Source organism: Erythrolamprus reginae, chromosome 1, assembly GCF_031021105.1.
Source record: "Erythrolamprus reginae isolate rEryReg1 chromosome 1, rEryReg1.hap1, whole genome shotgun sequence".
In the NCBI taxonomy this organism is placed as follows: Eukaryota; Metazoa; Chordata; class Lepidosauria; order Squamata; family Dipsadidae; genus Erythrolamprus; species Erythrolamprus reginae.
The window spans coordinates 66,043,640-66,066,862 of NC_091950.1; the positions used below are offsets into that span (position 1 = coordinate 66,043,640).

Here is a 23,223-nt window from a genome sequence, read left to right on the forward strand (position 1 = left end):
AAATTAGCAAAGGCAATGAAGGGCATAGGTGTGGGAACATGTCAGCTTGCTCCCCATCACAATTGGGCTACACCTGGTATTAATTTTATAGAAACATTAGTTAGAAAAAACTGAGGGCTCACTCTTAAGGAAAGTTACAGTGCAATGGGATTTTAAGGGAGGGGATTAGTGTAACACTTCATAGATTTGTTGTGCATTTGCAAAAATATTTGCCTGAGATCTTAAAATGCTTTACATCTAATAATTGCGCACAAATTTGATCGACACTGTCAGAGGAAAAAATCCATTTTTAAATTCAAAACAGCAGAATGTTTGGCATGGTCAACACTTTCAGTCAAATGAACTGAAAATATTCTGAAATAGCTAAGGAAAATGTAATATTTCAGATTTCAGGGGATAATAGCACTTGTATATGCTACCCCAAATAAAATATAAAAAGAAAATTAGGATATCAAGGAGAAAGCCTTTCTAAACAAAATAGCATTTTAGTCTTCTGATGAGACAGAACATACAGCTAATGGCTCTTCCATCTTATTTCTTATTGAGACACATGAGATACTTTAATTTGAGTCAAAGTGGTCTTTTACATTCTCCCATAATTATATAAAAATAAGTTTATTTATTAAATTTATTAAATTTGTATGCCGCCCCTCTCCGTAGACTCCGTACCCTTTGTAGGGTAAACCTAGGATCTAGGCAATTCAGTATTCTTTTACACAAAATGGCCAACCAGATTATTCCTAGAAGCTGACAAAGAATACATGAAAGTAATAGTTTCCCCCCACTATTGCTACCTGGTACCTGGTGTGCCTGAAGACAGAGGTAAACACTGTACATAAGGTTTCCTACTATCCTCTATTGGAAACCTGTGGTCATTGAATCTGAAAAAAGTTAACTTTCAATATTATTTATTCATTCATTCATTCATTCATTCATTCATTCATTTATTGGATTTGTATGCCGCCCTTCTCCAGAGACTCGGGGCGGCTAACAGCAATAATAAAACAGTGTACAGTAATAATCCAATACTAAAAATGATTAAAAACCCATTAATATAAAAAACCAAACATACATACAGACATACCATGCATAAAATTCTAAAGGCCTAGGGGGAAAGAGCATCTCAATTCCCCATGCCTGGCGGCAGAGGTGGGTTTTAAGTAGCTTACGAAAGGCAAGGAGGCTGGGGGCAATTCTAATCTCTGGGGGGAGTTGGTTCCAGAGGGCCGGGGCCGCCACAGAGAAGACTCTTCCCCTGGGTCCCGCCAAGCGGCATTGTTTAGTTGACGGGACCCGGAGAAGACCCACTCTGTGGGACCTAACTGGTCGCTGGGTTTCGTGCAGCAGAAGGCGGTCCCTGAGATAATCTGATCCGGTGCCATGAAGGGCTTTATAAGTCATAACCAACACTTTGAATTGTGACCGGAAACTGATCGGCAACCAATGCAGACTGCGGAGTGTTGGTATAACATGGGCATATTTGGAAAAGCCCATGATTGCTCTCACAGCTGCAAATCCAAATAAATAAATAATTATGTCATTAAAATTGCCTAACTCCATGCCACATGATCGTGCCCTATGTCACCTGCCAAATTTTGTCTCAAGGAATGCTGAAAAAGAGATTTATCATTACTAGTTGAGTAGAGTAGAGAAAGCATACTTTAAATGATTTCTTATAATGAAGAATATGCTGGATTAAGTGAACTGAATTAAGTGGAGTGTCAGTCCACTTTTCCTCAACTCCAGGTGTGGCTTTCTAAAGGCCAATGGATAACAATTCCTCCAAATCTAACAAAAATAATCTTACTCAGCTACGGTATTTTTAAAAAAAAACCTACCCAGAGCTATCCTGTAGTAAAATGGGAAGGGCAATAAATTTTAAAAATAAAAAATAATAATAAATAAAATAAAAACTCCATTCATATTTGGAGGGCTACTTTGAGATTTTAATAAAGACTGAGTAAAGAGTAGATGACCATTTATTTACAGTACAGAGAAAACAAGCATGCTTGAAAACATTGTTCTGACAAATTGACATACCCAGTTCATAGTCATTACACAGGCAGGCAATGGAAAAGCGTATACGGTAGTTATAAATGCAGATCACATACGGCTGCGCAAGTTCAGTTTACTATTGGTATAATGATTGTTGTTTAGCATGAATAACCCTGAATCCAGCACAAAACATATAAAATTATTTCTAGAATTGTTGAAGCTAACTGACAGCAGCATAAAATTGTAGGTTCTGGCAACCAAATAGAATAAGTATGGGCACTGGAGCTGCCCTAATCAGTAATATTGAATATTTTTCTAAAAGTACAAACATACACAACAAAATCTAAATGAACAGAGTTACTATGAATGAAGATGGAAATAATGAGATTATATACAGAACAAACTAGAGTTTTTGGTAATCAGATCAGATAAGCAACATCCAGAGTGGACTTCTTGCTGCACATATCTAACAACAATAATTTGTTGGCCACATATATGATACAAAATGAAATTCATAATATAGTAAAGGCTGAATTCTTTGTTTACTGGCAATGACCAAGCTTTTGACTGTGTAGATCATGTCAAAATATGAAATATATGCTGGATAAAGGGCAAACCAAATCCCTTAATTATTTTTAAGGAACCTTTACAATGAACTAGAATTATATTAAGAACATAATTTTGACAAATATTGGTGGTGTCAAACCATGGGCTTATTGTTAATCAATTTTCAATTGATGGTAAAGAAGTGAAAATGGTAAATAAGTCTATTTTCCTGAGCTCCAGATTATAGATAGATAAAGGAAGGCAATAACTAAGGTTGATAAAATCATGAAGGTAGAGATGGTTCACTGACAAGATCAAAATAGTTAAAACAATGGTCTGAGAAACAGCAAAGAAAATAATATGAGAGGTCTACAACTTATGAATGTGATGATAATTATCAAAAGTACCACATATGCAAGAATGCCAATCAAGAAGAGTTGGGCCACATTCAAATATATCACAGGAATATTCTTGAAAGAGCTGTGTATTATTGCTAGAGACAAGTCAATAATGAGCATTTGCTTACATAGTTATCATCAAATTTGACTCAATGGCACCCAAATAATCAGCTTAAGTTAAACAATGGAAATTTGACTGGATGCTTTTTATATAAATGATCAGCAGCAGAAGCCTAATTCAGACAAGGTTCATGGTCAAGTGGTTGGGATCCTTAACCTTTGCCTAAAAACAAAGTTCCAATCCTGATTGATGTTACTATCTTAAAAAATATTGATTTAAATTCATATTGTTTGACCCTCAATGGGAGTTTGGGTTGCCAAAAATGTAAGTGCGGCATAGAAAACTGTGAATTTGCTACAGGTAGTAGCAAATTAATCTTCAGAAATTTAATCTTAGAAATCTAGATCTTTTGCACAAACTTCTTCTGTTAACTATAAAACTAGTTGGGAGGCCAACAAGTAAACTCATCAGTTTTATTATGACTTCCATCCACACCCCTTATTATGGTTAAAAACATTGCCAATAGTTCCACTCTTTGGAAATAGATAAAAACTGCCCAGTTGCAAAAAATGGAAACTTTTCTGTATTTTATATTAAGGATCAGCAATTTCTTAGTAACTTAAGCACATAAAATGTTGACCTGATATTCCCCCAGTTTCACTCCAAATCTTGAGAAAAGAAAACTTAACTACCTTATGATTTTATTACATGAATCGTAGATAATCATAGCAAGTGTCAACAAATAGATAACCATGGCCAATTTTGAAAAATTACCGTAAGTATCATTGATTATAATATATATAAGGCCATAGACTAAGAAAAAATGTAAGCATACTGGAAGAAGTTAATGGTAAATCATTCCCATATTGATGTCAAGAAAACATGGAGTCCAACTCAATCCAAAGAAAATTTAAACTTTCTATTCAAACATCAGATTTTAAAATATTTGTCTCCAGACAGTGTCCTTTCCTGAAATATCTCAGTCCCTCATAGCCTTGACCTTTCCCCCCCTGTACTTTACTTTCTCCGTTTAGTCTCTCTACTTTTCCCTTTTTCTTAGTCTCCCAGCTAATTTTCATTCTAGGCTGCCTTCACACACATGACCAAGAAACTGTTCCACAGATAGATATTTCAATTTTTGCACTTGTCTTTAGAAATCAAAATTCAAAAGATCAAAAGCAACATGAGAAAATATTATTTTACTGAAAGAGTAGTAGACCCTTGGAACAAACTTCCAGCAGACGTGGTTGGTAAATCCACAGTAAATGAATTTAAACATGCCTGGGATAAACATATATCCATCCTAAGGAAATAGTATAAGGGCAGACTAGATGGACCATGAGGTCTTTTTCTGCCGTCAATCTTCTGTTTCTATGTTTCTAAAATTAAATGCTATTACAGTCCAGCATTTGAACGGACCCAAACAGATTAATGTGCTTCTGAAGCAGCTTTAATGATAATCCTGCTACAGATGTCATAAAATAAATGTCAGTAACCTGGTTTGAAGGGAGCTTTCACCTCAAGGATCCTTTTCATTTACAGGGGGAAAATTCAGACTGCTTTTCAAATTATTATTATTATTATTATTATTATTATTATTATTATTATTATTATTAATTAGATTTGTATGCCGCCCCTCTCCGCAGACTCGGGGTGGCTCACAACAGTGTCTGTTGCTTGAAAAAAAAAAGCAAAGAATATACCATATAACAGAGATATGTTTCCATCTCTCCAGATTAAATGTAACAAATGTAACAAAACTGTATCATGTTTTCTTTTTCTGATTACATCTGTTCCAGATATGTTGGATTTCAGTGCCCAGAATGTGCATAACTCAATACTAGTACAGAAGTTCACAGTTTAATTCTCAGAACTGTGAGAATAACAAAATTAATCTCAATGTGGTTGAGGGAAAATTACTACCAATCACAGCAGATTGTGCTGCCTGGATAGAAAGATCAATGTTTTGACTTGATAAAAAGCAGCTTCCTATTTTCTACTAGCAGGACTGTAAAAAATCTCTTAGTATGCATAAAGTTAACCTTTATTAATTTACAGCATTTGTAAATCAACTTTAGAATATAATTGTACAAGCCACACTGAAGACCTATTACAAAGTAAACTTAAAATACAAGTACTGCATATTCCAGTCTAAAGGCTTAAATCAAATGCTAATTTTAAGGAAAACAATTATGTTATAAACATACATTATCCCTCATTTTTCATAATGAAAATAATATTTATTATTAATAAAATTGTGCAATGTTCTGATTCCAAGATGAAAGGACCCAGGGTATACACTGCAAATCTAGAACTTATACAAGGAAGGTATGAAACATCTTATTAAAGTTCAGAATAGAGGCAGAAATTTGTTGTGATCCTGGTGTCTGACTACAGTTCCAACAATCTCTTGCCATAGAAGAAAGGTTCACGCAGTATTAAGTATTAACAGCCTATGTGTTCGTACAAAACACTGTCCTTTGATATGAAAACTACCATTTCAGAAAAATGGTTCAAAGAATCCAATCTGAATAATTCTTTTTAAATCCATTCTATCACAGTGACACAAGAGCTGCATAGCAATGTACAACCACCACTTGTAAGGGCTAAAAGAAAATAATTAGGCAAGGACAACACAGAGGTTGTTACTAAACCTGCTCTCTGACACAAGTGGCTTCTGTGATCCCAAATATTGAGACTCAAAACACAAACACACGTGCAAGAAATAAAAGCCTAGGAAAGCAAGGAAGCAGTTATTCTGTATGTCAGATCCCCTTTATGTTATTGAAAATTAGTACATTCATGTAATTTGGGAGTGCTCACTTACCTTTGCAAATAATTCCTTCTAGTGGAAAAAAGAAAAAAATATATAGATGTAGGCCTTTAATAGACAATGAATGTGTAATTTGACTTCTCTTCTGAATTTAGGCTGGAATGTATATAAATGAAGTTGAGTGACCTCTGCCACTGCATTAAAAGATGATGGGAAGGGAGCATAGTGGCTTCAGAGACAGACAGATTAAGTACAATTGATTTTATGCTGGAGCACTCTGATAGCTAGTCAGCCAAATGGCATTTTGACGCTCATCAATAGTACACAGGGGGAAAAGCAGGCAGCACTAATTCAATCAGAATTCACTGACTTGGAGGGCAAGTCTGACATGCTCAATTTGCCCTATTTTTTGCATACAAAACTAAGCCTCTTCCCTGAAAAATCATATATACTTTAATCCACAAATAGCCAGCCACATGCACTCTATAATTAAGAAATGCATCAAGCTATGAAATATGACTGCATCTGGAACAAACTGTGACATTTCTTAATTTCTAATTAGGGTAAAGGTGCAGGGCATATAATAGAAATGGTATCCGAACATCAAATTTGTATGTAGAACTATGAGGAGTTCATGTTATAAGCCAAAAATTGAGTCACAGGGATATAGTTCTGAAATAGTTTCTAAAACCAGTTATAAAATTTTCAGTCCCTCCCTCCCTTCAGTTTCTTACTTGTTTACCTGCCAATTTTTTTCTGGCTTCTTCCTGAGATTAATTACATCAATAATATAGCCAACCAGGAAACACAACATGACAATCTACCTTAATATAGTCAACTGGTTTTGGCATCGTCAGAGCGTAATTTAGACTTCTTCTATGACTGCTTGTCTCTACCCCATGGACAATTTGCATAAGGACAGTTAAACCACACTATTGCTTGCAATATGCGATAATGATTAGAATTAGTAGTTTCTGTGAATGAATACAATTACAGCATTGTACTTAAAAGATTACCTCTGTTGCAGGTTAATCTTCTGAATGTATGTTTTAATTCTTTTCAATAAAATGCAATCCTTAGGTAAGACTTTGTGTCATTATTCCCCAACTTTCATTAACTCTTAAGGTTCAAAATTCTGGGAACATTCAACTTTAAAGAGCTCAACTTAATTAAACCTTTTGGATGTCACCAGTATATGTTATAAACAGCAGATTTTGGTTCACCTTCACCGGTTGCTGACATAATCAAAATGAATATTACCTCACTGACATTGATGCCGTTTCTGTCCATGTAGTCCTTGTCATTCACTTGTCCACCTTCCATGAACTCCATGAAAAGAACACGTCTTGTTGAAAGCTCCCAATAAATTTTTGGAACCTATAACAAAGGACTCTTAAGATTCTGAAGGATATTAAGGAAAGCAGAGGAAGCTAAAACTAGACAAACTATCCTTTTAGCATGAGATGGAATTGAGCAGACTCAACCTTTTTGTCTTGGAAATATGAATAGGTAAATAGATTATTCCAGACCAAAATAACCTTTCTTCATCCACTGAGGAATAGCTACAGGAAATAGTTAAGAGAGGTCAGAACTGAAAATGTTTCACTGACAGTAATTGTTAAAAAAACAAAACAGTTATCAAATATTGCATAATCCCAGCCACAGACCATTCTATAAATACATTGCAGTTTGGTAAAGGAAAAACAAAAGCTTATGTTGAGATTTCAGAAACTTGGATTCCAATTCAGATTCCAGGCTATTACATCACCATTGGCATAGAGCAGTGTTTCCCAACCAGTGTGCCACGGCACACTGGTGTGCCGCAAGACATGGTCAGGTGTGTCGCGAAGAAAGAAGCTCAGCTTCTGGTCTCGCAACTTTTTGCGAAGAGCAAAAAGTTGTGAGACCGGAAGCTGAGCTTCCTTCTTTGCGCCTTCCAAGTTTTCCGGCAGCTCCAGCGCCCCGCCCGGCTGGAGCTTCCCTGGCGAAGGCAGCAGGTGAGCTTTGGGGCCTGGTGGGAGGGCGGCGGCAGTGGGAGGGTGATGGCGGCGACGGCGGCAGTGGCAGCAGGGAGTAGCTGTGGGGTGCCGCCAGGGTGGTCAGTTGTGAGGCAGAGCTCCGGAACGGAGGCACCGACCGCCGGCGGCTGGACATGCTGGAATTGCGTGGCTGGCACTTGCCTGCTGGCTGGGCCAGGACGGAGGCTCCAGCCCCACATCCATGCCCAGCGCAATGCCAGCATGTACGGCGTCTAGGAATACGTCTAGCCGCCGCCATCGGTGCCTCCGTTCCGGAGCTCCGCCTCACAGCTGATCACCCTGCCGCTGTCCCACGGCTACTGCCCAATGCCGCTGCTGAGAGAAAGAGAGAGGGAGAGATAGCAAGAGAGGGAGAGAGAGAAAGAGAGAGGGAGAGAGGGGGGAGAGAAAGAGTTAGCAGGAGAGAGGGAGAGAGGGGGGAGAGAAAGAGAGAAAGAGATAGCAAGAGAGGGAGAGAGAGAAAGAGAGAGGGAGAGAGGGGGAGAGAGAAAGAGATAGCAAGAGAGCAAGAGAGAGAAAGAGAGAGGGAGAGAGGGGGAGACAAAGATAGCAAGAGAGGGAGAGAGAGGAGAGAGGGAGAGGGGGGAGAGAGAAAGAGATAGCAAGAGAGAAAGAGAGAGGGAGAGAGGGGGAGAGAAAGAGAGAGGGAGAGAGGGGGGAGAGAAAGAGATAGCAAGAGAGGGAGAGAGAGGGGAGAGAGAGAAAGATAGCAAGAGAGAGAGAGAAAGCAAGAGAGAGAGAGAAAGAGGGGGAAGGAAGGTGAGGGAAAGACATAGAGGGAGGGAAGGAGGGAGAGAGAAGGAGGGCAAAAAAGAGAGGAAGGAAGGGAGAAACAAAGAGAGATGGAGAGAGGGGGAAAGAAAGAGGAAGGAAGGGAGAGAGAGAGAGAAAGAGGGAGAGAGAGAGAAATAGAGCGAAAGGGAGGAAGAGAGATATTTTTTTGTCCAAACTTTTTTTCGCCCCCCTCCCCCCGCTCAATGTTCCCCAGGATTTTGTAAATGTGAATAATGTGCCGCGGCTCAAAAAAGGTTGGGAAACACTGGCATAGAGAACCAAACAACAACATTTTACAAATAGGAGGTTTCTTGGGAGCCCAATAAGCCCCTCGCTAAAAATACAATGTCTTTTTTAAGTACAGTATTACTTGATCGTATATCAACATTTTTTTTTAAAATTCCCAACCAATAAAGCAAACAAAAACATATCTTCTATCCTACCGATAAACAAAAAACTATTGTCAGAAAGCTGAAAAACTTTCAGGAAATATTTCTTTTAGAATAGAAAAATGAAATACTGTACTGTCAAAACTTCATTTTCAATTTTAATATATATTATTGTTAGCATAAGCTCACTATGTCAGCTATCAGAATAAATTGAATTGTAGTAATATTAGCCAGATTAGAATTGCTAATTTTTACAGTTTGTTGGTAGAAGTTTCAAATGTTTGAGAATATAAAACATTTTAAAGGGGTTAGAAACATAGAAACATAGAAGTCTGATGGCAGAAAAAGACCTCATGGTCCATCTAGTCTGCCCTTATACTATTTTCTGTATTTTATCTTAGGATGGATATATGTTTATCCCAGGCATGTTTAAATTCAGTTACTGTGGTTAGATTGAAACTGTGACCCTAGGACAAATTCATAATTAAAACTTTTTGTTGATATGCAATTATCTGAATAATAGTGAGGCATTTGGGCCTTTTATATTTTAGGCCTTTTACATTTCACATGCATACAAAATATAATATTTTATATGCACATTAATACAAAACATGTGTTCTTTAAAGCACATCGCTTACACATGCATCCCTGAAATAAATCCTATTGAGTTCAGTGGGTTTTATGCAGCCTTAAAGAAATAGGAAATTTAAAGTCTGAGAAAGAAGGAAAAAGCACATATATTTAAATTCAGATGTTGGATTTTGTGTTGCTAATGTTTGGTGATAAAATGTGGCTCCAAAATTACAGAAATGGTAAATCTGTAAACTAGAATTCTTCCATTTTAATCTCCAAATGGTTTCACCGAAAATTTCCAGAACCTCTGCAGCATATCCAATAAAGTCACATACATTTAGCATAATAAATGTGGAGCCATATGGCACAGTGGTTAGAATGGAGTATTGCAGGCTACCTTTGCCCACTGCCAGGAGTTCAATCATGACTCAAGGTTGACTCAAGCTGTCCATCTTTTTGAGGTCGATAAAATAAAAAGGCAAATTGTTGGAAGCAATACAATGCCGACATTGTAAACTGCAGAGAGAGTGCTGTACTGGTATATAAGTCTAAGGGCTATTTCTGTTGCTATAATTCAGAGGATATAAAGAAAGGTAAGGACCTTTTTCTTCTAACCTTGCTTAGAATTATCTCTAAATTCCCTTTTTTATGTTTCACTTTTTTTAAAAAAAAGAAGCACATCCTGAATCCTGATTCTAACCGTTCTTTTTTTTTTAAAAAAAAATCCTGATGTTACTATACACTGGCCCTTAAATCCACTGAGCCAAAAGGCATTGCTTATTTTAATCCTAAATCAATACTTATCCTCATTTCAAAACTGACAACTGACAAGGGCGCTTACTAAGCTTTGTAAGTCTCAGTTGCACAAAATCATAGTCTTTGGCAAGCTTAAATTATGCACAGACATTGGGCCCTAATGCCTGTGCATGGAAACAATTTATCTTTGGCTTTACAAGCTTAACTGGGTTCTCAGTGAGAAATCTACTTCCCTGCTGTGCCATAGGGTTCCCCATCCCTCAAGAAAAAAAATTACACAGTAACACAACTCCCTTGCTGTCTTTAGTGTTGATGAAAACATCTTAGAATCAACAAATTGGACAGGAGAAATCTATTATTAAGCCATTTTTGCAATAATTTGATATTGTTCCCTGAATCAATATTGCAGCAGCTCTTTCACCCAATGAGGATGTGATTGGCGGTCTCTATGGGGATTTGTTTCACACTCTCCAAGTTGTTATAGCAGCCCTGGACATAGGCGCAACATTTGTGATAAACATTCACTTAAAATGAGCCATCAGCTTTCAGCCCTTTCTGTCCTTTAAAGGCCTCTTTGCTTCAGCATTTGACCTGGAAAAGACTGAGTGGAGCATTCCCAGGCTCTGTTCAAGACTGAAAATGGCTGGGCCATATATATACAGATTAATACAGATGGGGCAACTCTATCTAGGCTGTTCCTATGATTACTATCTAGAGCAAACAGTTAGCTACCATATTTTTTGGACTATAAGATGCACTGGAGTATAATTTTTTTAACCTTGTTTTAGGGGAGCAAAATAGGAAAAAAAGAATCTGCCAGTCTAGTATTCCTTGTGTAGGTCAAAGGTCATATGGTTGGGCAAGCCCAGATATAGCACAAAGCCACATATGGATGCTCAGTTCACATCATCTGGTAGCATACGTTAGCATGGGTTATTTTCAGTCCTTGCAAGCATGGTGTATCTGGGTTGGCCTGGGAAAATTCAAGCCTAGGACAAGATAACAGGAGGGACAAGCTGGCTGGTGCCGTCAAAACACATTATTTGCCTGCTGCCAAGAAACTCCCTCAAGTTTGTCCTTGTCAATGAGATACAGTTCTTTGTATACAAGTTACCACATCATGTAAAACTACACATGTACATAGCTGAAATAGCATAGAAATAACATTCATATAAGAGAGCTGGGTGAAAAATAAAGTTGGCTTCATTTGCTCCCACATGGTCTCTGCCTTTCTTTGAACCCTTCTCGGCTCTTCAGCCTACCAACCATTCATCTGGCTACTCTTTAGTCTGGTCAGTTTCAGCACATTAGTTTGTTGGTTTTGAGCAGGTGTGCTAGCTTGATTGGGGATAAAAAACAGTTTGTAAAACACTTCACTTCTCTCTTCAGAAAGAAACAATGAGAAAATCAGACAAAGGGAAGACATCAATAGTAATAGAAATAGAATAATCCTCAACTTGCGACTGTAATTGAGCCCAAATTATGGTAATATGTCATGCTGTTCATTAAGTAAGTCATGATCAACATAATTTCATCACAGTGGTTGTAAAATTAACATAAAGCTACCGTACGTTTCGGATATAAGACGCACTTCCACCCCCCAAAAAGTGGGTGAAAATTATGGTGCATCTTATACACTGAATGTTGCTGAAGAAGGGGGGGGGTGCCAACCTGCCAGCTCCCACCCTTCAGATGTTTTTAGCCTCCATGTATCGCATTTTTGGCCACCACACACACTCTGTTTAGACCCGTTTTAGGCAGCCAGGATGGCCAGAACCTAACATCACCTCCTTGCTCCACAGTTTGCATGTTCTGCCTCTGCATGCCCCATTTTTGGCCTCCGTGTGTCAACTGGTTGAAAATGCAACGCACAGAGGCCAAACGGGGCATGCGGCACCGGACCAGATTATCTCAGGGACCGCCTTCTGCTGCACAAATCCCAGTGACCAGTTAGGTCCCATAGAGTGGGCCTTCTCCGGGTCCCGTCGACTAAACAATGTCGTTTGGCGGGACCCAGGGGAAGAGCCTTCTCCATGGTGGCCCCGGACCTCTGAAACCAATTACCTCCAGAGATTAGAATTGCCCCCACCCTCCTCGCCTTTTGTAAGCTTCTTAAAACCCACCTATGCCATCAGGCATGGGGGAATTGATATTCTTTCCCCCTTAGGCCTTTACAATTTATGCATGGTATGTTTGTATGTATGTTTGGTTTTATAACAAGGGTTTTAAATTGTTTTACTATTGGATTGCCACATGTTTTTTTATCACTGTTGTTAGCCGCCCCGAGTCCACGGAAAGGGGCGGCATACAAATAAAATAAAATAAAATAAAATAAAATAAAATAAAATAAAATAAAATAAAATAAAATAAAATCGAATGAATGAATGAATGAATGAATGAATGAATGAATGAATGAATGAATGAATGAATGCAACAGACTCTGGCGATCCCAGCAGCCTGGAACAGCTGATTGGCGGTATTCTGGGAGACCGATCCAACTGCCAATCAGCTGTTTGTGCTAAATCAGGCTGCGATATTGTGCTGAAGCTGACCAGGCTGTTTGGTGCAAAGATGCCAGCCGGATGAATACTGTTGAATGCTGGTAGCAGAGGCAGAATTTTTTTTCTTGTTTTCCTCCCCAAAAACTAATGTGTGTCTTATACTCCAGAGTGTCTTATATTCCAAAAAAATATGGTAACTGGATTTATCCATTATACTAGAGATATTTCATCTGGCTTGAAATTTTATCAATTACATCCCAAGCCTACTATATGAGGATCCATTGAATCAAGGCTTTACCATATATATGAGCATCCATATTATCACACATATACCATACCTTTAGGAAGTCAAAGCATCTGAGCATGTAGGCTACTTTCTCGGCATTCTTTCCCTCATTAAGGAAATCAAGCTCAAGAGGCAAGTTCTTCTTAGCTTCATCCACTAACCACATAAACTCAAAGTCTGGGAATATTTGCTTCACAACCAAGATGAGGATCTGAAATCATAAATCAATAACCTTGTTGGGTATCATGCCACGGAAAACTAGCACTGGGAGACAACCTATATGCAATAGGAGTGCATCTGTATGTTTAAATACAGAACTGTCCCAGATGCAAAGGAAGGAGAACGGTTCCATTTTTAATGGAAATAAAAGTACTGTATATAATCTTCCACTTTGGATACACAAGAACAAGGGAACACAATCTGAAGTTAGTTGGGGGCAAGAGCAAAAGCAACATGAGAAAATATTATTTTACTGAAAGAGTAGTTGATCCTTGGAACAAACTTCCAGCAGACATGGTAGATAAATCCACAGTAACTGAATTTAAACACGCCTGGGATAAACATACTGTATATCCATCCTAAGATAAAATACAGAAAATAGTATAAGGGCAGACTAGATGGACCATGAGGTCTTTTTCTGCCGTCAGACTTCTATGTTTCTATGTTTCTATGTCATATATTAAGCCAAGGGCTACTTGTAGAGCATAAATGGTTCATGATGCAATAAAGAATGAATTTGGCACTGCAGATGGAATTATGAAAAGACAGCAGGTACTGAAAGTTTAAGCACATCCCCCAAATTACATATCAGTTCTACCTGGGGAATGACAACATCATCAAGAACTAAATATGGTAAATCTCTGTGACGAGAACCTCCTTGAAATTACTCTCAAACAATGGTTGCTAAAACTAGTTTAACTTCAAAAGTCTTTCATGATTGGACTACAGGGGTGGGCTACTGCCCAGATGGGGGGAATGCAGTGTGGTAGCAGAAAGGGAGCTCCACCCCAGAGCACCCAATTTGCACAAAAAGAAGTTGAAAGAAAATGCATAAGCCACACCCACAGTGTGGTAGTAAAAATTTTGGTAGCCGTTCACTGTTGGACTATCTTTTCACACGATCATTTCCTACACCTATACAAGGTCATGCGATCTCACCATTCCCACCTTTGGCAAATAGGAAAGGAATCCTTATTGTTATAGATGAACTCTTAACCTAAATTGGAAGGGATAATTTAGTCCACTACATCCAACATTCTGTCCGGTACAGGGATCCAAATTAAATTAAATTTTAGAGAAATGATTGTCTAGCCTTTGAGTGAACATATCGCACAGCATTTCTGTATAATTGCTTCCACTTTTGAGCTGCTCTTGATGTTAAGAAATGTTTTCTAATATTCAACCATATCTGTCTTCCTGTAATTTAAATTATTATTCTGTGCCCTGTACCCTGGGGCAAGAAAAAACATACCTTGTTCTTCTTGTACATGACAGCCTTTCAAGTATTTGAAGAGCGCTATCATAGCTCCACTGGGTTGTCTTTTTTCAAGATTAAACATACCTAATTTCTTCACAGGACTTAATTTCTATTCCCCAATCACCCTTGTTACCCTTTCCTGAATCTGCTTCAGTTTCTCTGGATCATTCTTAAAATGTGGACTTGAGATGGAATATCGTGGAAAGATTCCTTTCTATTAATTGCAAAACATAGTATATTTCTGTTGCTGCAGCCTAAAACTGAAATTATTTTCTTTGTAGTCATGCCACCATGCTCCCTCATCTATAGTTTGCAACCAACTTGTATTTCCAAGGTCTTTTTCATTCTGTGGAAACCTCTATTCTGGACTTCTGTTGGGGAGCCACCTTTCATCAGCTGAAATGGGGCAATTTACTACTGCAATTCTTTGACTTTTTCAGAACTACTGTGAGTTTGCGTTTGCTGCAAATACCTTAGATACCATGGTTTTTTCAGGCAGAGAAGAAAACTTGGACCAATGCTTCAGATCAGTATGATAGAATCCTGTCCATTCATTTTCCTTTATGCTTCAGGATATCATCACTGGAAAAAAGTATTGTTTCGGCTTTAATTCTTAGAGTTCAGGGTTGTAGTAGTTAGAGAAGATATTTGTCCTGAACTCCCTTTTAAATTGTCACAAAATTTGCCTAACAAGCTTCTATTCAAACGTTTTGTGAGTTTGTTCCAGGAATATGGTTATTTTATATTTTGCTTATATGAGCTGAGGTAACATGAGTCTGCGGTGGTGCAGTGATTAGAGTACAGTACTGCAGGCTACTTGTGCTGGCTGCCAGCTGACTGCAATTTGGCAGTTCAAATCTCACCAGGCTCAAAGTTGACTCAGCCTTCCATCCTTCTGAGGTCAGTAAAATGAGGAGCCAAATTGCTGGGGGCAATATTCTGACTCTGTAAACCGCTTAGAGAGGGTTGTAAAAGCACTGTGAAGTATACAGTAAGTCTAAGTCCTATTGCTAGTGCTATTAATGTGTCTGTTTACTTTCTAGGAAGCAGTCATTTAATCAATCTCAAAAAGACATTCGGGAGCTCACAACCTAAACTGGCAGAATCTAAAAGAGATGGGCAGACTTACTTTTGGTCAAATCACTTTTTGGATCTGATTGCATTACATAATAAATACAAACAGAGAGAGGGGGAAATCTTACAATGCTGGGAATCCTTTTTCCAAACTGCCACCAAATAGACAAAAAATGCTTGTATTTTGAATTCAAAAAATAACTTAAAGGAGTAAAATTCATATATCACATTTTCCAGTTAAGGTTGGCTTAAATGTTGGCTGTTTACACTAATCTGAAAAATTCTTAAATTAACTAGAGTTTCCACAATGAATGAATTTGAAGATGGAGCAAGATGGCTTATGAACCAAACCAAACCGATTAAAAAACAATTCTAACTCTGCCATCTTATACTTATCCATATTTTTGCAACCCAGAAACACAGAGGTACCGGCTGTAACAAAGATGCAACATTTGATGTACATAGAAATATAGAAACATAGAAGACTGACGGCAGAAAAAGACCTCAAGGTCCATCTAGTCTGCCCTTATACTATTTCCTGTATTTTATCTTACAATGGATATATGTTTATCCCAGGCATGTTTAAATTCAGTTAGTGTGGATTTATCAACCACGTCTGCTGGAAGTTTGTTCCAAGGATCTACTACCCTTTCAGTGAAATAATATTTTCTCACGTTGCTTTTGATCTTTCCCCCAACTAACTTCAGATTGTGTCCCCTTGTTCTTGTGTTCACTTTCCTATTAAAAACACTTCCCTCCTGAACCTTATTTAACCCTTTAACATATTTAAATGTTTCGATCATGTCCCCCCCTTTTCCTTCTGTCCTCCAGACTATACAGATTGAGTTTATTAAGTCTTTCCTGATACGTTTTATGCTTAAGACCTTCCACCATTCTTGTAGCCCGTCTTTGGACCCGTTCAATTTTGTCAATATCTTTTTGTAGGTGAGGTCTCCAGAACTGAACACAGTATTCCAAATGTGGTCTCACCAGCGCTCTATATAAGGGGATCACAATCTCCCTCTTCCTGCTTGTTATACCTCTAGCTATGCAGCCAACCATCCTACTTGCTTTTCCTACCGCCCGACCACACTGCTCACCCATTTTGAGACTGTCAGAAATCACTACCCCTAAATCCTTCTCTTCTGAAGTTTTAGCTAACACAGAACTGCCAATGCAATACTCAGATTGAGGATTCATTTTCCCCAAGAGCATTATTTTACATTTGGAAATATTAAACTGCAGTTTCCATTGCTTTGACCATTTATCTAGTAAAGCTAAATCATTTACCATATTACAGACCCCTCCAGGAATATCAACCCTATTGCACACTTTAGAGTCATCGGCAAATAGGCAAACCTTCCCTACTAAACCTTCCTCTATGTCTCTCACAAACATATTAAAAAGAATAGGACCCAGAACAGACCCTTGTGGCACACCGCTTGTAACCTGTCTCTGCTCAGAATACTCGCCATTAACAATAACTCTCCGATGTCTATGCTTCAGCCAGCTTGAAATCCACTGAACTAGCCAGGGATTAAGTCCAATCTTCACTAATTTATCTATCAGCTCTTTATGTGGAACCGTATCAAAGGCTTTGCTGAAGTCCAGATAGGCAATATCCACGGCACCACCTTGATCCAACACCTTTGTGACATAGTCAAAGAAATCAGTGTGATTAGTCTGACATGATTTGCCTTCAGTAAAGCCTTCCATCCTTCTGATAGCGTACTGGATAGCGTACTGCTTTACATGGCTGAAGTGCATCCACAGAAATGCCCTCCCTTGCGCATGTCCTGCATATACATTCATGCAATGATTTTTGACTGAAAATGTCTCAAATTACCTAAAATGTCTATGATGTAAACTGTTTAGGTCTCTGATTTAAGCAAGATAAAAGAACACATCATTGTTCCACATCCATATTTTTTTTTTGCAATGAATCACTCTGTTTTAGTTTAATAGGATTGAGACAGAATGAAAGAGAACAGGCCAATATAAGTTCTCCCATCTTTCTATTTTTCAGTGCTGAATTAAAACATTGTGAGGTTAAAAATCTCTAGGGCTAGCTTTTTCAATATGGATTAGTTAATTGTTATCAGAATTTCACTGGGGCAATGTGTCTTTAATTGGAAGTTTCCTCTTGCTTTTACCCTATAATTGTTCACTATGACAGCAGAAGTTGCTAAAAACAGTCTTTTATTGCTAATTAATTAATCTGCTCCTTTCTGTTACTGCAGAGGATTTTTCCCTTATTGGAAAAATATCCTACTGCAGAGGATATTTCCCTTCATGATTTTATAAGAACAACAGCTGTTTTATCAGGCTAAAGCCCATTGTAATCAACAGTTTTCTTTCTTATAATGAGCAACTAGATGACTCTGAGATGCTTCAAACAGGAGATGGAAACATAATAATAATTAATAATAATAATAATAATAATAATAATAATAATAATAATTTATTGGATTTGTATGCCACCCCTCTCCATAGGCTCGGGGCGGCTAACAACAATAATAAAAACAACATGTACAATCCAATAATAGAAACAACTAAAAACCCCTATTATAAAACCAAACATACACACAAACATACCATGCATAACTTGTAATGGCCTAGGGGGAAGGGCTATCTCAACTCCCCCATGCCTGGCGGTACAAATGAGTCTTGAGTAGTTTACGAAAGACAGGGAGGGTGGTGGCAGTTCTGATCTCCGAGGGGAGTTGGTTGCAGAGGGCCGGGGCCGCCACAGAGAAGGCTCTTCCCCTGGGGCCCGCCAAACGACATTGTTTAGTCGACGGGAGCCAGAGAAGGCCAACTCTGTGGGACCTTATCGGTCGCTGGGATTCTTACGGTAGCAGGCGGTTCCAGAGGTAATCTGGTCCAATGCCATGTAGGGCTTTAAAGGTCATGACCAACACTTTGAATTGTGACCGGAAACTGATCGGCAGCCAATGCAAGCCACGGAGTGTTGAAGAAACGTGGGCGAATCTTGGAAGCCCCACAACAGCTCTCGCGGCTGCGTTCTGCACGATCTGAAGTTTCCGAACACTTTTCAGAGGTAGCCCCATGTAGAGAGCGTTGCAGTAATCGAACCTCGAAGGTGATGAGGGCATGAGTGACTGTGAGCAATGACTCCCTGTCCAAATAGGGCCGCAACTGGTGCACCATAACCTTTTACCACCACTGTTCCCCCTACAAATGATATTTGACAGCATACTGCTCCCAAATTACAGGTAATATTGAGTGTGGGGAAAAATAATAGCCCTTCATAGACCTATTGTTCCATGAAGTTATCCAATTCCTCTTTTAAAGCCAAGAATGAAATCTTACTGGAGCAAAGAAAAGAAGAAAATAATATAGGAAACTGGCTAATTAATGGGCAAGAAAGAAACATACATTAGTAATAATGTAATACATTAGTAATCTTGCTGAATAAAAAACAGTAACAAAAGCTAAGAGTAAGAAGCTACTAATTAATTTTGCAAGGGGGCTTTGCAAAACAATCAGAGTAAATATATCCAGGATCATATTAACTAGAGCGTGGAACTACTGCACGATATTGCTACTTTAAACCCTGATCCTAGAAACTGAAAAAGCAGTACCTTACCAGAATTGATGTTTATTATGGAGAGAGAGAGATGGGATGGGAAATAGTTGAGAAGAATGCATATTTAAAGCACATTTTCTCAAATGTGGTCATATGGTGAAGAAACCCCTTTAGTTTGCATTATTGAAATCTAGATAGAGAAACTGGAAGAAACTTAGCTATCCTGTTTCTGTTCACAAAAATTCTGATGTATTGACAATGTAGGTCTAAGAAGGACACAATTGTCAAGATGAATATGTATACTGTCTACAATCTGGTCTCCTTCACCAAGATTCCAGTTTGGCTGAATATCAAAGGTCTTTGGATAGGAAAGATGGAAAAGAGGAAAATAAAGGCCTTTATTCTTAGACTTAATAGTCTAAGAATAAATGGTCTCCAGAACTGACTTCTTTGGTCATTGCATAACATGTGACATATAAGGAGAGGGGTGGCATACAAATCCAATAAATAATAATAATAATAATAATAATAATAATAATAATAATAATAATAATATAATAAGGGTGCTAAATAAGTGTCTCGACATAATCAAATACATCTGCTTTGGTAAGTTGACACAATAGCAATAGCACTTAAACTTGTATACCTCTTCATAGTGCTTTACAGCTGTCTCTAAGAAGTTTACAGTCAGCATATTGCCCGCAACAATCTGGCTCCTCATTTTACTGACCTCAGAAAGAGAGAAGACTGAGTCAACCTTGAGCCAGTGAAGATCGAACTCCTGGCTATGGGCAGAGGTAGCCTGCAATACTGCATTCTAGCCAGTGTGCTATCAAGGCACAACAATCAAACCAAAATGTATGACTTGTAAACCAAACTGAACAGGTTCACATACTAAGCCCAAAGAAAGCAAACACAAGACAATTTAGTATGCTGTGTGATACTGCCCTTGTGGTAGATATATGTGTTCTGATTGTGTTAAGCGTGATATGCACAACCTTTTCAGCACCAATGCCATATGTAGAAATAAAAGGCAATAGAAATAGAAGAACATGGGGAACAGTGAGAGGATCAAGAAGTTAGATGATCAAAGCAAACTGGGATACACTATTAACATATCAACCAAAGCCAATAGTAGCAGTGATAAATCAGAGGCCATTGTGGAGGGGTTTAAAGGTTTACAGTCTCTTAATCTGCTGAATATTGGTTGTCTCAGTATAGTTTAAATAAAATGTTCAGATAAAAGTTATGCAGTCATAGAGCTTGAAAATGCAAACCATCTCTATTCTGTATTTGATTATAGACACATATTTAGATATACAGTATTTATTTATTTATTTTGTCCATTGCACAATGAGAGTTATATTGGGTATACATATAGTAAATATATAATGAAGGTTATAGAGGATATACTCATAGTAAAATATATCTAAGAAAGAAGAGAAGAGAAGAAATAGGAATAAAATATATCGGTGAAAGAATAGAATAAATATAGGAAAGAAGAATGGTATAGGAAATATAGGAGAGCAATAGGACAGGGGGAGGAAAGCACTCTAGTGCACTTATGCACACCCCTCACTAACCTCTTAGGAATCTGGACAGGTCAACCGTGGATAGTCTAAGGGTAAAGTGTTGGGGGTTTGGGGATGACACTACAGAGTCCAGCAATGAGTTCCACGCTTCGACAACTCGGTTACTGAAGTCGTATTTTTTACAGTCAAGTTTGGAGTGGTTAACCCAGGGTTGAAAGTCTAGTCTCGTAGGGTATTCACCGAAATAAAAGAATCATGATAAGAGTGACAGAAAGCATAGTTAAGGTGGCCACAAAAAAGCTACCAATTTACCTCCATCAGTAGAATATCCTTAGAACTCTGTGCTTGGACCTTAGGATGTTGAACCTTCACAGCAACTGTCCTCCCATCTTGTAGCACAGCCTTGTGGACTTGGGCCAGTGATGCTGCCCCCAATGGAATATCTTCAAAACTTGCAAACAATTCATTGATCTGTAAGGAGAAATGATATTTCAGATTTGCTGATGCTTAGGTGGGCCAGTATTTTAGCCCTTGAGCTTCTGCAGTAACCAAGAATAAAATACAACAATATAACATACTATTGTAATATTTAGAAAAAACAGTGTCACTGAGAAAACCGAAGAATTCATGCAAAAACACCCTCCAAACCATGTAGTTTCTTCATACCCTGAACCATAATTAAGAAGAAGCCTGGCTGCTTAATTAAATAAATTTTACATTGAACTTGCTCAACAATAACTGAAAGTAGCTATACACTGAAGCGTTTTTAGTATGACATACACATTCTAGCACTGGTGAGCTGCACAGCATAAGTTTACAAGTATTTCATCCTTATTTACTCCATGAAAATAAGATTTAACCCGTTAAATTAATTTTACTTTCTACAATAACATTTCTCTGTTGCAAGATCCACCTTGAGATCAGTCACTCCAGCCATGGAGAATTGAAGTCTTTTCTCACTGTTTTTAGAACATTATCATTTCAGGTATCAGATGAACCTTCGCTAGTAAGGATAATCTCTTTTATTATGCAACAACCAACCAGGTTTGGTCCTTAATCAGTGGGCTGAATTTCATAGTCATATCTTTCCGTTTTCTTTGTAATCACACTTTGTTCTGCTAGAATTACTGTTAACACAAATGTCACTCGTTTTTTGCTAATTAAAATAATGTGTAAAGCTTTAAGAGAAAGCTTTAAAAAGAGAGACAGATTCACAGAGAATGCAACTGGCCACTGATATGCCTCTGAAAATTGACTGTGTTCTCTGCTTTCCAAAGAAATATAAAAGAAACACTGTTAATTTAAATTTAGAAACATGTAGTATTTTCTAATGTGGCTATGATAGATGGTACTGTTTTAATATGTATATTTCTTGTACACTGTCCTGGTAGACCAAGGTGACAAAATAATTCTAAAAAGAAATTAACAAAATAGATATGACCTGCTTGTGATTTTTCCATATGTATTTATTTGGTTGTTATACAAACCAAGCACAGATATAATCCAATAATACTGTTCTTGCATTAGCAGGGTATATGGCTTTTCACTAATTCACTATCTTCATATATAACTATAAAGCAATACTCCAAGGGAGAAGGGCGGCATGCAGGTCTATTAAATAATAATAATTTTAAGGTCATAATTTGCTAAATAATTGTTAATGGACATATCAGTTTGACTAGTGGGGTTCATAACCAGACTGAGCAAGAACTAAGCAGATCACATCATGGCTTACTACATTTTATGAGACTAGAATATGCCTTATCCGAATAAGGGCTGAACTCACATATTTTGCTAAGTTACTATGTGGCTAACTTTGAGTAGGTGTACCTTGTGAACCTAACCAATTCTAGTTTATTTAATAAGCAAACCAACCATGGCTTAGTTTGATGATTCGCCTGACCCTAATTAAGCATAACAGATTCAACCACTGCATATAGTCATAGTTCTGTGTTAACTGAAATTCCATTCAATGAAAGATGTAACAGACAGTGAAAAGCTAGCCAGATGGAAAGCCAAATATTTGCAGCCCAGACTTGTCAAATCTGGGCTGCAAATATTTGGACGACCATAAAATGAAAGCAAATCTAAACTCTTTCCTGACATCTAGCAATTGTCTACATTTTTTTTGCTGTTCAGTTAGGGGACTTCCTAAGAAGAGGATTAACCAGACAAATGCAGGTGGGAATTGGACTAATCAGAAAGCATGGAGAGAAAATGCAGGAATTTTCCATTGAAGGTTCAACCTTACAACTGGGACTGGCTTCAAAGCTATCTTGAACCCCCTGAGATTTGGCCAAAGCTTGTTTAAAAATCTGGTAGCAGATTTGAAAGGAAGGAGGTTGTTTTCTTTTCACCTACTTATCTCATATAGCACGCATTCATATATGCATATATATATATATATACATAGTCACATTCAAACTCATATAACAGAGCCAAGAGTCGAGGAGGACATTATGTATGCAGAAATTAAAAGAAAACAAATTGAGTGCGGGT

At 37.9% G+C, this 23,223-nt stretch overlaps 1 protein-coding gene across 4 annotated transcripts in view; it reads right to left on the bottom strand.

The window, feature by feature from the left end:
* The window catches only part of ADCK1 (aarF domain containing kinase 1), a 135,457-nt gene that overhangs the window by 12,635 nt on the left and 99,599 nt on the right, over positions 1-23,223 (bottom strand). For 3 of the 4 annotated variants that reach the window (XM_070733803.1, XM_070733811.1, XM_070733794.1), the window contains 3 exons: positions 21,037-21,195; positions 13,144-13,302; positions 7,034-7,150 (listed from right to left, as the gene is read on the bottom strand). In XM_070733803.1, coding sequence (XP_070589904.1) covers positions 7,034-7,150; positions 13,144-13,302; positions 21,037-21,195 — 435 coding nt within the window. Of the gene's footprint in view, positions 1-7,033; positions 7,151-13,143; positions 13,303-21,036; positions 21,196-21,637; positions 21,673-23,223 lie in introns of those variants that run through there. The other variant, XM_070733820.1, reaches the window with a different exon arrangement.